The 16,099-nt window shown below is 44.2% G+C and overlaps 1 protein-coding gene across 1 annotated transcript; it reads right to left on the reverse strand.

Annotated features, from left to right (window-relative positions):
* Positions 1–1,921: 1,921 nt before the first annotated feature.
* On the reverse strand, positions 1,922–6,351 carry LOC123187785 (xylulose kinase 2). Its single transcript, XM_044599715.1, has 11 exons — positions 6,021–6,351; positions 4,666–5,317; positions 4,454–4,542; positions 4,080–4,144; positions 3,866–3,921; positions 3,662–3,782; positions 3,208–3,282; positions 2,925–2,978; positions 2,747–2,841; positions 2,484–2,658; positions 1,922–2,358 (listed from the first exon to the last, which is right to left on the reverse strand). The coding sequence occupies exons 1-11, from the start codon at positions 6,080–6,082 to the stop codon at positions 2,117–2,119; spliced, it is 1,686 nt and encodes a 561-aa protein (XP_044455650.1). The 5' UTR covers positions 6,083–6,351; the 3' UTR covers positions 1,922–2,116.
* Between the last annotated feature and the right edge of the window lie 9,748 nt (positions 6,352–16,099).

A 16,099-nucleotide genomic window follows, 5' to 3' on the forward strand; every position in this document is an offset into this window, starting at 1 on the left:
TGACACCCCCACCAATGCAAACCACCACCCTACCTAATAGGGTTGTCGTCACATTACTTCCCGAGGTCGCCACCTCGGCACACAACCACCATCCAGGGCCGCTTCCCCGACATCCACATGCCTCGACGCAAGAGAGGCATCGGGCCACAACCAAGAGCTAGCTCTTCATGGCGACACCCCCAAGAGAGAAACAACGTAGGCATCGTTGTTGCCCGCTTGAGAAAGACTGGAACTTGGGTTTTCAATCAAAGAGCCCAAGCCATTTGTGAACGTGAGGAGGCAAGCACTGGCGGAGCTACGGCAAGGCCGAAGTGGCCGTGGCCCGCCCAGGATCTCTGTGATTTTTCGTTCATATACTATGCATCGGTAGGTAGCCCATGAGCCTGGTCTACTATCGGACACTGCCTAGGCCCCTAATCCCTTCTAAGCTCGATTTAGTGGGAGATTCGCACAACCCAGCCATAGAGAAGTACTAATTAACTACTGGCTCCAAGGAGCAGCCGAGCAACAGCGGCATCCCTAAAGCAAAAAACAAAAAAGCACCAGCGGCCGCTTTGTTTACCGGCTGTATATATCTGCTGATCTAGTTAAAAAATTGCTGAGGACTGACTTACGTCTAATGAAATAGCACGATTCATTATATTTTCTCAAAAATGTGCACTTGTTTGTCTGGCCCGCCCAACTATTTTTGTGTAGCTCCGCCACTGGAGGCAAGGTTCCACGATGGTGCCTCTAAGAAGGGGAACAACGCCTAAAGGCACCACTACCGACTCAAGGTCTGAGCATGGCTTTCACCCGGGATTCCTCCTCTCCAAAAGAGCTTGCATATATCGGAACTGCCTCCAAGAAGGGGAATAACGCCCAAAGGCGCTGCCCCAGACTCATGGTTAGGGCATGACTTTCACCTGGAACCCTTCGTATCCCATGAGAAGAGCTTACATATATGGGAACTGGATAGAATGCCCCTCATGACCCTGGAGCCGATGGAAGAAGGGTAAACTAAAGTTGTTGCCCGAATGTTGCCATCTAAGGACATCTCCAACGCTGACCCTCAAACCGGACACCGCATCCGTCTGCGCACAGGGGGATTAGTCCGTGAACAGGAATGCGGGAGCCGGCCATTCAAAGCTAGCCGCATACATCCACCCCAATGTTTTTTTTCAGACCACACACTCTAAATAACCGCACATCTAGTTTCAGGTTAGCTAAAAAATGTTCAACTTTTTATATGCAGCAGTATGCAAGCATTCGCAATGCGGCCGCGCATTTCTCGCAACCAAAGAACCCAATCCTCTCTACTGCATCCTTCTTCAAGATGAAGATTAAAGGAACGGGCGTCATGGTAGAGACGATCAAAGACATTTTTCCGCATCCGGTCAGCAAAAATTATCAACGGATAGGTATCAGGGGCAAAGTATAGGCCCTGTTTGGTTCGGCTGTGGATTTCTAAAAATAGCTGTGAAAAATCTGCTGTGAAAAAACAGCTGTGGAAAATCTCATGTGAAAAAAATGTAGGTCATTTGGCAAACCAGTTGATATAGCTTTTTCAAATTTTGACCCGCAGCGGAATCAGATTTTGGAAAGCACGTCCTGGGCTGCTTCCGCTTTTGGTTCAGATTTTGGCAGCGGATTTCTGGAATCGAATTCTGCTAGATTTGCCCTTTGGTTCAGATTCTGCTGCGCGGTAGCGGAATCCGTCGATAAAAGCTGAACCAAACAGGGCCTTGCCGCCTTGGTCATCTATCAGTGTCAAATGGCCGCTTAAACCTCGAGGCCATCATCTCTCAGACCGAAGAAGCGGGCTCGTCGGAGCACACCATGTCTTCCCATGGCTAACGTCACTACTTAGTTCAAGTGCTGGTGTTGCAAGGCGAGTTGTAGCATATTTTGTGCACTTCAAAGAAAACCGGAAGAACTCATCTGTAGAAACATGTGACAGTTTTTCATAACGAATGCATCACAAATTATCCGTTCACAGGACCACGGCACATTCTTCACGGCTGACGCGCACGACACCAGCGAGCATTAACAGTTGATCCAATGACTTTATTATATGTTTCCTATAATCCCTATGCTCAAATGGCCCCAGCGCCATATGATATGTCCTAGTATATCTCTACGCACGCCCAATCTTCTCCACCAGGCGTCTCTCGATCTCCATCCTCTTCTTCATGAGCAGCGTGTACTTCTTCAGGAGCTCCCTGCCCTCCTCCCCCGGCGCCGGCACCGCCAGCTTTGCGCCCAGCGAGGTCTTCTCCAGGTTGCCCGTGTACATCCGGGAAATGGGAACAAAGCCTCCTTCCTCCTTGCACAGCCACCCGTGGGCAGCTCTCAGGGCTGCGCCCAGCGAAGCCGAATCTGCCACAGTTCCACAAGCACTATCAGTTTTCCTCTGTTCTGTCGCTTTTCTTTTATTGCGTTGGTGGATAGACTTACGAGTTTGTGTAAATTTTACGCATGAACAACAGAGAGTTTCCACATACCGGGTCTCTCAACTGTGAAGACGGGGCAGCCAAAGATTTGCGCGATCAACTTGAGGATGCTCTCATTGGAGGATGCCCCACCGGTTGCTATGATCCGCTTTGGTGGGTTGGGCATGCCAAACCGCTCGGCATGCCCTCGCATCGACAACATCTGGCCCTCGACGATGGCACGGACCTACGCGCAAGGAATCACAAGTGTGTGGCTCATTTGTTTGCCACTAGTATCATATATAGTTAGAGACAGATAAGACCATTAAGCATACCTCAGATCGTGGATCGAATTCTTGCACCTCATGCTCCGTCAGATTGTCAGATGAGGCGTCATTAAAATTCTTGACAATGTATCGGTGGAAACCAACTGCGTCAAACAAGCAAATTTGTGTAAGGTTACAACTTACAAGAGAAATGGATGAAATTTTGATAACACTACTACATGATTACCTGGAAGAGGAGGCAGGATTTCATGGTCTTTGTAGTAGAATCCTAACTTCCCATCTATATGAGAAAATACAGATGGATTTCATGATGTCAGAAACTTAGAATCACACTTCATTCACTGTCAGTTGTGACAATTAGCATGAGGAAGTTTTTAACCCATGATAAACTACAGAAAATTAGCAGGCCTGAAGACAAATCATAGTTGATGATCCATTCAAATTTTTAATTTATACATGCTAAAAATATTGGAACAGAAACAACCAAGACAACTTCTGCAAGAACTTACCATTCAGAGGGGGTGTTTTCCCTATATAGTTGTTGAAAACATCCCACGATTTTTCTGCGCACTGATTCCGCACATCTGAAATAACATCGGCAGTAGTGTCAGCGAAGTAATAGTAGTAAACCATAAAGTGTGGACTTTTGGCTCCCAGGCTAGATGGAGCCCAGAATTTTCAAACATTACAAACCCATATTTAGAACTTCCCATTTTTTGTGAATTCCACATGAACATGCAGAAACTCTCTACATACTTGTAAAGTTTTATCAATAGATATTTTTATTTGTGCGTACATAGCGAGCATCTGCATTTACATGTATTTTTTTCCAGATTTTAACAGAACTCCAAAATGATTTTATTTTTGAATTTTTAAAAGCTGGGCTCAATGGATCCTGGGATCCCATTGTAGTTTCCTGATGCCATACATCGCAATACAGATAGAAGGATAACAGTTTTGTACCTTCCCGGGTCAATGAACCATTTTTGTAACATAGCATCACCATGTAACCATCCGGTTCAACAGGGTTGGGAAAAACATGGCCTTCAAGGCTTGGTTTAGCTTCGGCAGTAATCCCAAAAACCTAAAATACAATTAGGACATAAGTATAACAGCAGCTTGAAAAAGAAAATACAACACAACTGATACAGGATCCTTGCAACTCACTGTGTCACTAGTACCAAGGCTGATTGCAAGATCGCCAGGTGTATTCAGTGTCAAACCTACAATGCAATGGTCCAATGGAACGTTAAGATGAATAGAGGAAAGTAATAATCACTTGCTGCTAATTGGGCTGTGATTGTTAAACGATATAACAGCTGCATTGGAAATGACAACACCAGCAATTTGTGAAAGAATCAAAGAAACGACTGTGAAGTACCTGCAAGGCTATTGGGATTGTCACCTGACCACTGAATAACCAAACAGTTCTTGTCAAACTGATGCCTGCAAATGCATATTGCATCAATAAACTTATGGGATGGTACTGCAATAATCTTCATTGCTTCTGCCATTAGGATGGCACTTGTTAAGACCATTAAGCTAGCTTACCTGTTAATAAATTATTTCTATAATCGAGGGTGCCTAAAATACAATTAGTAATAGATTCCCTTCGACAGCAAAAAAGAGGATTGACAGAAAATACTGGAGTTCCAGAGTTGCAGGTGTACACTTAATTGACAAGTAGCATAAAAAGAACATAACCATATTTGTACAGATGCACCACACAAGTGCAGCAGTAAAACAAGAACTCACCTTTCTACAAAATATGAAGAAATCCGACCTGCAGCTGCATATGCCGGTGCCAGATTTCCCAACTTCTGTTCAAGATCAGGAGCAGTAGCCTGGAGGAGGAAGTGCACAATTTGATATTTTATTCTTAGAGAAATGTGAAATTTGTTTAAATACTTTTCATATTTAAGCCATTCAAGAAATCTGGTGTGTAGCTAAACAGACAAGGGGTGAACCTCTAAAACAGCTTTTGACCAGGTCCTCTTGTTTATATCCATCAAATTCATCCCAGCACCATCAGTTTCATCAATACTTGCATAGCATCCAGCAAGGATGGATGCCATGAATGAGCTCACCAAAGATATTCTCTCGGTATTTTCATAAATATGGGGTGCTGTTTGGTAGATCTTCCGTATCTGGGGCCCAGTGAATCTCTCATAGGCACGAGACCCTGTCAGCTTAGATAACTCCAATGCTCCTCCGACAGCATTTTCTATTTCTCTGCATTGCTTGGTAGTGCTACTGTCCATCCATATTGGCGAGTCCATGGTAGAAAAGGCATCCTTAAGCTGGGATGCCAAGCTCTTACCAGGATCCAGGGAAGACAGTACAGCTTGACTGCCCTTCTTCCAGTAAACGCTGCCATGTTGTTGCCCACTCCCTGAAACGGCCACAACCTTACTGAAGTTGATCTTTGGTTTTAGTTTCTCAAGAAGCAGTTCCAAAGCCTCAACCCACATTATGGTTGGTGAATATATACGGCCGTCATCTGTAGGATCTCTGTAAACCCCACCCTTGGTTTTGTAGTGCGGTAATTCAGAGTCAAAATTAACAGTTTCAGAAGCGACTATTATTAACTCATTGCTGAGCACAGTAGCTTTCACAGACCTGTGGCATAAGATTGCAGAATTAGATCCCACAATGGTGGTAAACTGCACAATTATCATGATAAAACAAGAAAAAAAAAGTAAGCACATCTGAAGCAAATGGTGGGTGCATTGTCGGGTAAAGCAAACAAGGCTTTATCAGCATGCGGGATCTAAATGAAAAGAAACAACATGCCCAAAGTACACCCCTCGGTCTGTTGCCTGTGTGTGGTTTAAAAGGAGTGAGGAGCATAGGTGATTAGCATGGACATAGAGCTGAACCCAGAACCTGACACATAAGTGTCTGCATCTATAAAACCTCATATCTCATAATTAGATCTTCACACCAGCTATTCTCATTGACATTTCAGGTTTTTCTGGATTCAATCTAGTGAGGAAACCTTTCAATTACGAACTAAAAAAAAAGAAGCTCTACCCCTGCGTACCACTGTCTTACATCTAACATCTTCAGTTAGGCACCACAAATACTAGAGAACCAGATAATCTTATCACCAAAGAGTACAATTCTACGCAACAACATTTCTCTTCCACAAAAGGCAGTTGCAATTCAACCTCACACCTCCTCGATCGGCCGCATCATCCCCATCGACCAGAACGAGGATCAACATTCGATCCGCACGAACAAGTTACAGAAGACCTCGCGTCCAAAGCCAAAAGCTACTGAAGAAAAGACGCAAGAAAAGGGGTAAGGAGGGAGGACTCACTGAGTGGAGCTGTCCAGTCCGAGGAAGAGGGCCCCATCCGGGAGGGAGCTCCGCCCGACCATGGCTGCCGGCGACCGGTCCGCCTCGTCGGCGCCCACGCGATCCCCTGCTCCGGGTGGACACGAGCCGGGAGGGAAGGAATCAGACGGATCGGGGAGGAGGAGCAGGTAGCGCCGAAGTGGACTGATCGACCAACAAACAAACAAATATAACCCGTAGGACTTGCTGGGATAAGGACGACGTTATCCAGCTAGGATGAGATCAGGGAGCGGCCATGCCGGAGCCATTCCGTTTCGGGTCGCGCGCAAGGATCGCTCGCGTCATCATTATCTACTCATCCCTGCTGCTGCGTTCAGGTTTCAATATTTTCCCGAGGGTGGGCATTTCTTTCTTTTCTTTTTTCTTTTCTGGGCGGGTCTCACGTGTAGGTGACATGTTTTTACTAGGAATTTTCATTTTTCTCGGCTGGGTCCCATTTGTAAGCATATGTATGTAAGAGACTCTAGGAGAGTTGTCTTGTCTGCCTGGTCGCTATAATAACTACTATTAATAAAACGATTTTGGCCGAAAGAATACTCTGGTATAGTAGAATCGTCATAATTTATGAAGCGTCCTCCATATATGGACTCTCAATCGTCATATATGGCAGCGTATCATGGCGCCTTTTGGTGGTCATGTGTGATCTCGTTTAGCGTGAAGAAGACTTCAGGTGGCCCCAGCTTCACGTAGGATGGCAGAAGATTGAGGAAAAAATGTATCATTGTCGAGCGGATCCCACGATCATGGAGGCAACAAATATCTAATTTTGTGTTTGTGCGTTGCCTCCGCAACCTTCATATTCATATGAAACATGTTTTATATGTGATATAAATGTTGTTAATGTGACGACTCTGCTAGAGTTGCACTAAGAGAAGAGAACAAATAATTTTAATTAGATGCCCATCTGTAAGGAGGGGGCAAAATTGCCCTAGAAATGTAATGTGACAATTAAAGGATTTTGAGTGACGGACCGAGACGACAAGAAAAACCATAGGAGCACCTACATTGCATATTTTTTCTTGCCTCTAAGACTGTCTCTAACAAAAAAAAACTTAGCACCAAAAGCTAAGAAGTTGCCTTTAACGAATAAAATATTAACATCTCAACATGTAAACACATACAAGTGGAGAATTTTGCCATCAAATGGCACTACTGCAGAAAGGGCCTAAGATGACACATGTATTGCACATCATTTGATCAAACTATGTGCGATGCACGAATTGCAAACGATATGAAAATAAACTCCTGCGACAGAAAACGAAACGTGTGCGACGACCCATCCATCGGGCAGTTTTTGGTATGCAGACCGTGTGTGACAATGGCACATGGAAAATTGTCCTCGTGCGTGTGCGATATGTCATCACTAGACCATTAAGGTGCGCGTTGCCACGCCAGTCTATTAAAAAAGAACTATAAAATATTAAAAAAATATTGATAGTAGAATCTTTTGGTATATTTGGACCATAACAAGGAAATCAATAAAATTTGAGCAATCCTGCATTTCAGCAAATTATACATAATGCCTCTGGACAAAAAAGTGACAGAAATAAGATGAGGAATCATCTCACATATTAACGGAAGATACCAAGACGAACTGATCTAAGTTAGGCCCTAGCATGCAAAATCGCATGATTTATTTAAGTAGCTGAAGTAAGAGGAGTAGGGCGTTTTGGTGCCCATGCTCATCTGCACCCTGTTAGAAAAAAAAATTGTAAACAATTCAAAAAAATCAAAAAATTCCAAAACAAAATTTGTGAGGTAGAAAATTTGATGTGTGAGGCCTGCTTCAAATTTCAAGTTATTTGGACATCTGAGCAGCTCTCGGTAAAAAAGACAAATCGGACCAAAACAGTACATAAACAGTAAACATTTTTACAGACCCCCAATTTATCTCTTTTGCTAAGAACTCGTCAAATGTCCAAATGATTTGAAAATTGGAGCGAACCTCACGCATCAAATTGTCTAACGCACAAAAAAATGGAATTTTTTGAATTTTTCTAATATTTGTTTTGATTTTGTTCGTCAGGGCGGGTGCAGAGATGGATTTTCCAAGTAGGTGTGGTTTTTTTGGGGGGTAAAACATATGTGAATGGTATTGGCATAGTTGCACACGAGAGGAACAATGTGCAAATTGCTAATATATCTAGGAGGGCTATTAAGTTGATAGATCCAACTGAATGTTTGAGACAACTCATGTACACTAATGCTAATTTTCTAACTGCTGAAGTTGATTGTTGATACATAGTGCAACACGAAAACTACACAAGTAGCGCCAAGCTCACAGTCATATGCCAAAGGAGAATTACAAAGAACGCTAGGGATCAAACATAATGGAAGGTTAAAAGGCAAGGGCTCCCCGTACAAAAGCAATAGAAAAGAAAATCAAGGTTAGAATTCTTACTTGATGATGGGGCACTTGATTCCTACGTCCTAAAAAATAACCTACTGGGCACTGGTCAACCCCGTCACCACTTCCGGTTGCCAGTTGGGAATCTGCTTTTTTTAGGGGGATGTCGGCAATTTGCTGTTGCCAGTTGGTCTCTCTACGGGCAGAGCAAGAATTGCGACCCACTTAGTAATTTATTGGCCCGGTTGATTAGAACAAGCCCGGGTCAATCTCAGGAGCAGCGGCCCTTACACGTTAGGCAATCGGGATGCACAGTGGAACAATTGAACGATCTGTTCCACTCGTAAGCTAGATCGACGGTTGACGAGGTCAAACCGCTATGAGGCGTCGTAGCTTGCTGAGTTATACGGTTTAGTAATAACACAGACGATTTCTGGATTCGTAATTGTGGGTGTTGATTGGCAAACACTTTGCAAAAACTAAGTGTGTGCAAAGTAGCGCACACGGTCGACTACAAGATTACGTGTGTGTGCGTGATGAGTTCAGAGGTGCAGAGACGAGTTTTGAAGGACACTCGTGTGCGATAATTATAGATAGGCATACGATTGGTTGTTGTGAATTGTGTGCTCTACAGGGAGCACAATCGAGGAAAACCAATTGTGTGCCATAATGTGAAAGATCGTTGTCGATTTAGTATTATTAATCATTTGCGATTAGATCGACAAGAGAAACACATCCCAGATTGGTAATTAAATCAAGTGCATTACATATTAAGGTCCAGATATACAATAGGTAGAGAGTATACAGTCTGCTTTAATCCTTGTTGTCGTTGTTGTTGTTATTGTTGTTGTTGTTGTTGTTGTTGTTGTCGTCGTCGTCGTCGTCGTCGTCGTCGTCGTCGTCGTCGTCGTCGTCGTCGTCGTCGTCGTCATTGTTGTTGTTGTTGTTGTTGTTGTCGTTGTTGGATGGCCCCGCGACAAACATGTTGGCGAGGACGCTTCTTACCGCTGACCATTGGCTTTTCGTCACTATCATCATTGTTCCTCGTCCTCCTTGCTCCACCATTCCTTCTCCTCATCATCGTCTTCTTTGTCCTTCAGCGGCTCCTTGTTCATCTGGTCATCGTCCGACGACTCGGGCCGCGGCGTCCCTTCCGTAAACTGGATATAATCGAGGTTAGGGCTCGATGCCGGACTCATGGAAGACGAGCGCGATGATTCTGAGGTTGATCTTAGAGTGGGCGCCTACTAGCGGAACTGTCGCTCGCGAAGAACGACATGGCTACACTACGTACAAACCACGAGAAAGCTAGATTGCAGAGTGTCTGTAAGTGTGTAGTGGCAGGGCGGCCGGCCGGCATGAAGATGGTGGCAACTGAAGTGGGGATGAAGAAAAGAGCAATGACAATTAAAGCAGGGGATTGACGGATTATATGAAGGAAATATGCCCTAGAGGCAATAATAAAGTTATTATTTATATTTTCTTATATCATGATAAATGTTTATTATTCATGCTAGAATTCTATCAATCGGAAACTTGATACATGTGTGAATACGTAGACAAAACAAAGTGTCCCTACTATGCCTCTACTTGACTAGCTCGTTAATCAATGATGGTTAAGTTTCCTGATCATAGACATGTGTTGCCATTTGATGAACGGGATCACATCACTAGGAGAATGATGTGATGGACAAGACCCATCCGTTAGCTTAGCATAATGATCGTTTAGTTTTACTGCTATTGCTTTCTTCATGACTTATACATGTTCCTTTGACTATGAGATTATGCAACTCCCGAATACCGGAGGAACACCTTGTGTGCTATCAAACGTCACAACGTAACTGGGTGATTATAAATATGCTCTACAGGTGTCTCCGATGGTGTTTGTTGAGTTGGCATAGATCGATATTAGGATTTGTCACTCCGTGTATCAGAGAGGTATCTCTGGGCCCTCTCGGTAATGCTCATCACTATAAGCCTTGCAAGCAATGTGACTAATGAGTTAGTTGTGGGATGATGCATTACGGAACGAGTAAAGAGACTTGCCAGTAATGAGATTGAACTAGGTATGATGATACCGACGATCGAATCTCGGGCAAGTAACATACCGATGACAAAGGGAACAATGTATGTTGTCATTACGGTTTGACCGATAAAGATCTTCGTAGAATATGTAGGAACCAATATGATCATCCAGGTTTCGCTATTGGTTATTGAACGGAGAGGTGTCTCGTTCATGTCTACATAGTTCTCGAACCCGTAGGGTCCGCACGCTTAACGTTCGATGACGATTTGTATTATATGAGTTATGTGATTTGGTGACCGAAGGTTGTTCGGAGTCCCGGATGTGGTCATGGACATGACGAGGAGTCTCGAAATGGTCGAGAGGTAAAGATTCATATATAGGACGATAGTATTCGGACACCGGAAGTGTTCTGGGGGTATCGGGTACGTATCGGATCACCGGAAGGGGTTCCGGGCACCCCCCCCCCCCCCCCCGGCCAAGATATGGGCCTTATTGGGCCTAGGGCGGGAAAGACCAGTCCCTTGTGGGATGGTGCGCCCCCATATGGGCTGATCTAAGTGGAGAAAGGAAAAGGGGAGGAGGAAAGGAAATAGAGGGAATAGGATTCCCCCTTCCTTTCCCCTATCCCCTCTTTCCTTCCCCCCTCCGGAGATAAGGAAAGGGGGAGGCCGAATTGGAGGAGGCCCCAAGTAGGATTCCTCCTACTTGGGGTGCCCCATGTCTGTCCCCCTCCCCCTCCCACCTATATATATGTGGGGAGGGAGCGCCTAGAACACACAACAAACATTGTTAGTCATGTGCGGCGCCCCCCTCCACAATTTACGCCTCCGGTCATATTCATGTAGTGCTTAGGCGAAGACCTGCGCGGATCACTTCACCATCACCATCACCACGCCGTCGTGCTGACGAAACTCTCGACCCTCTGCTGGATCAAGAGTTCGAGGGACGTCATCGAGCTGAAAGTGTGCTAAACTCGGATGTGTCGTACGTTCGGTGCTTGATCGGTTGGATCGCGAAGATGTTCGACTACATCAACCGCGTTAAGCTAATGCTTCCGCTTTCGGTCTACGAGGGTACGTGGACACACTCTCCCTCTCTTGTTGCTATGCACCTCCTAGATAGATCTTGCGTGATCATAGGAATTTTTTTAAAATTGCATGCTACGTTCCCCAACAGTGGCATCCGAGCTAGGTCTATGCGTAGATGTTATATGCATGAGTAGACCACAAAGAGTTGTGGTCAATAATAGTCATACTGCTTACCAGCATGTCATACTTTGATTCGGCGGTATTGTTGGATGAAGCGGCTCAGACCGACATTACATGTACGCTTACACGAGACTGGTTCTACCGACGTGCTTCGCACACAGGTGGCTAGTGGGTGTCTGTTTCTCCAACTTTAGTTGAATCGAGTGTGACTACGTCCGGTCCTTGTTGAAGGTTAAAACAGCAAAATTGTTGTGGTTTTTATGAGTAGGTAAGAACAGTTCTTACTAAAGACCGTAGCAGCCACATAAAACTTGCAACAACAAAGTAGAGGACGTCTAACTTGTTTTTGCAGGGCATGTTTGTAAGTGCATCTAGTGCCCCTTAGTGATTTTGGTGTATTGAAGACTTATAGGTTAAGGATCTAATGTGTTTATGAGTGTACACAGGTCTATAAGTCTATGAGGAGTTTGATATTTACAGAGAAAGTCGACCCCTAAAAATGAAGTTCTTCGACTGAAGACTTTGATATTCTGAAGACTTTCTGAAGACTTTGAAAGTGAAGAAATTGGTGTAACCTTGAAGACTTGGTATTCATTCGAGGAACATGAAGCGTGAAGACTTTTGTTTTCGTAGTTTCATTTTCTCTTTCTTGAGTCATAGGAAACACCGTATTGTTAAAGGGGGTCGAGGAAATACTAAGGAGAAAATTTCCATGTGATGCTCAACTCAAATCCTACACCTACCAATCCCTTCGAGTGAAGCCATTGGAAATCTCATACAGTTCAGTCAATTTCTTCAGTGACAGAGACACAGTTCTTCTGGTCACTGAGGACTTTGCTCTGACTGAGGAGTTAGGAATTCGCCAGTGCGAATTGCCTACACTGTGAGGAACATGATAGCCCCGAGGGATTTGAACCTCAAATTTCCGACCGTTGCTGTGCTACGCGCCAGCTGTCCCAAAATATCTTATCCATCCAACGGTCATATCATTGAAGGGCATTTATGTCTTATCATGTCGGGCTGCTCCCTAGGCTATAAATAGCCGCCCCCTACAACCACTAGCTGGTTGGCTGCTCCGTGAGAAACTGACACTTATCATTTGAGAGCATCCCATCCTCCGAGGACTTTGAGCGAAAATCATCAAGTGAGGAAAATCCAAACCCAAACACCTACAAACCCAAAGTGATTGAGCATCACTGAAGAGATTGATCCTGCATGGATCCGACGCTTGTTACCTTTGAAGACTGTGCTTCTTCCAGACGGTTAGGCATCATGGTCTAGAGCATCCAAGAGGAATTGTGCATCGCCGAGTGACCGAGTTTGTGAAGGTTCGGAAGTCACCTGAAGACTTACCACGAGTGATTGGGCGAGGATTGTGTGTCCTTAGCTCAAGGAGAATACGGTGAGGACTGTGTGTCCTCGAGTTTAAATACTCAGCCGCTCCAACCAGATGTACAACTGAGACAGCAGTTGGAACTGGTCTACCAAATCATTGTCTTCACCAAGCTTGCTGGTTCTATTTCCTCAACGCTTTCAATTCCACATTACTGTGTTGTGTGTTTGTTCATATCTGTGTTTGAAGACTTTGACTGAAGACTTTCTTAATTTCCTCAGTTCAATTTCTTCAGTCTGTTTGTCTTCATCTTGTGCTATCCTGTGTTTACGCTTTCTGTACTCTGTGTTGATCTTCATTTCATCATGATGACCATGCATGTATTCTGCTATGTTTACTTCTGAGTACTTATTCCGCTGCTAGTAGTTCTTCGCTAAGGAATTTCCTCACTAGCAAATTCCTCAGTGAAGAATTTCATAAAAATCGCCTATTCACCCCCCTCTAGTCGATATAACACACTTTCAATTGGTATCAGAGCAAGGTACTCCCTTGTTCTGTGTGATTTTGGTTTAACCGCCTGGAGTTTTAGTTATGTCGACCGCAGGTATGATCAAGGTCTCTGATGGGTGTCCTACCTTTGATGGGACGGACTACCCCTACTGGAAGAACAAGATGCGCATGCATCTTGAGGCAATTGATAATGATCTCTGGTACGTTGTGGAAAATGGTGTTCCCTCCATCTCACCCTCACTGAACGCTACTGATGTGAAGAGATTCAAGCAACTCGATTCCCAAGCGAAGAATATCATATGTGGCCATCTGAGTAAAGGACAGTATGGTAGAGTGAGTGCTTTGGAAACTGCTAAGCTTATCTGGGATAGGCTGTCCAAGGTCAATGAAGGAGTTTCAACTCAGCGTGACTCTCGAGTTGATGTTCTTAGCAATTTCTTCAACCGCTTCAAAAGACTCGACAATGAAAATGTTCAGCAAACCTTCGATCGCCTCACTGACATCTCAAATGAGCTTCAAGCACTTGGTGCCACTGACATCACCGACCATGAGGTGGTGAAGAAATTGCTGAGATCGCTTGATTTCTCATTTGATACTCTGGCACTGATGATACAAGAGCGTGCTGATTACAAGTCACTTGGCCCCGCTGATATCCTCGAGAGGCTAAACACTCATGAGTTCCAGCTTGCTGAAAAGAGAGATCTCTATGGTTCGAGCTATGGCAGATCACGTGCACTGAAGGCCAAGGCAGTATCATAATCCGAAGATGAAGACTCTGGTAGCAGCCTTGGTGACCCTGAAGAACTGAGTCATGATCTAGCACTGCTTGTGAAGAAATTCCAGAAGTTCTCAAGACATGATCATTTTGGAAAACCCTCAAGGAGCAATGATTCCTCATCCAGTGACTACAAGAAGAGGCTTTATCACAAGTGCAAGAAACCAGGACATTACATTCAAGATTGTCCTCAGTGGGAAAAGGAATCAAAGAAGAAGAAATACAAGGATTACAGTTCTGATGATGCGAAGAAAAAGAAGAAGTCTTCAAAATCTGCATCGTCAAAATCCTCAAAGTCCTCATCTCACAAGAAGAGCAGCTCCAAGAAGGCTCGGGCATTCATTGGCAAGGAAATGGACTCTGAAGCTGAATCTGAGGAACAAGAGGAAGAGGAAGCTTCTGAGGACTTTGAATCAGGTGTGGCAAGCCTAGCCCTCGCTACCACATTCGTCAGCAAGTCTATCTTCAACTCTGAAGAAAATGATCTCACCAACAAGGCTGATGAAGGCAACAATGACTACGCTCCCACCTATTGCTTCATGGCAAAGGGTGCCAAGGTACCTAGATATACCTCCTTCGAGTCTAGTGAAGATGAATCAGATGACAATCTTAAACCTAGCTACTCTAAACTTGCTAAGATTGCTGTGAAACAACAAAAGGCTTTTGAAAAGGTTCAAAACATGCTAGACAAAAGTGATGATATGTTGGGTGAAGAAATGGATCGCACTAAAGCCTTGACTGAAAATCTTCAAAGAATTCAGACCAGGTTTGACAACCTTCAAGGTCATCATAACACTCTCTTGTCTGATCATGAGAAGCTTTCTTATGAATTTCTTCAAAGAAAGCAAGATCTTGAGAAGCTAAGAGTGAGTTATGAAGATCTTCAGAAGGAGCGCGATTCATTACTTGCTCAACAAATCAGCGCTGCTCAGGAAGAATTTGTTCCTCCATGTTTGAAATGCATTGAACGAGAATCTGCTAATTCTTCACCTGAATGTTCAAATGCTTCTAATATTACAAATTCTTCACCTGCCTCGGCTATCACTAATTCCTCATCTGAGGACGTTGCTAGTATCACTGACGATGCAGGGCTGAAGGAATTGTACATGGCAGGCATGTACAAAAGCCTCAAAGGGCATTAGACTCTTTATGATGTGCTTAAAAAGCAGATCCTCAACAGGAACCCTAGGAAAGAGGGTATTGCCTTTGAGAGGAAACTCAATGCTGATGGTACATATTGGAAGCCTGAGCAGTACCCCAAAACCTCATGGGTTGCTGCAAAGGGACCTCCAGTTGACCCATCTAATTTATCTGGCTATGCATGTGAATCTTCTCATTCTTCTGATGAGTCAATTGACTCCAACTATAAACTGTTCAAAAATCAGAATGGTGAAGTATTTGCTAGATATGTTGGCACTAACTGCAGGAACGGTTCCCCTATGAAGAAAATCTGGGTTCCCAAAAGGTGCCTTGAAAGTCTTCAGGTGAATGTCCTCATGACAACACCTGTAAAAATTAGGAACCCCAGATCAAATTCTTCATATGGATCCAAGTCCTCATACGGACCAAATTCCTCATGTGGATCAAATTCCTCAAAAGGACAAAGTCCTCATATGAACATCATCGTGCTAACAACTCTGTTTCGCAGGGAAGAGCCAAGGGCTATGAATATGAGCATTATTCTTCTAATCATTATGTTCATAAGTCCTCGAAGAATTTCTCTGCTTATTCATATGCTTACCCTAACCTCTCTTATGTGAAACGAAATGGTTTGGCCTCTATGCCACCATTCTCATATGGAGCTCGCAGAGTGATGAACTCTTTGCCACCCTTCAGATGTG

The sequence above is a fragment of the Triticum aestivum genome, chromosome 2A (genome assembly GCF_018294505.1).
Source record: "Triticum aestivum cultivar Chinese Spring chromosome 2A, IWGSC CS RefSeq v2.1, whole genome shotgun sequence".
NCBI lineage: Eukaryota > Viridiplantae > Streptophyta > Magnoliopsida > Poales > Poaceae > Triticum > Triticum aestivum.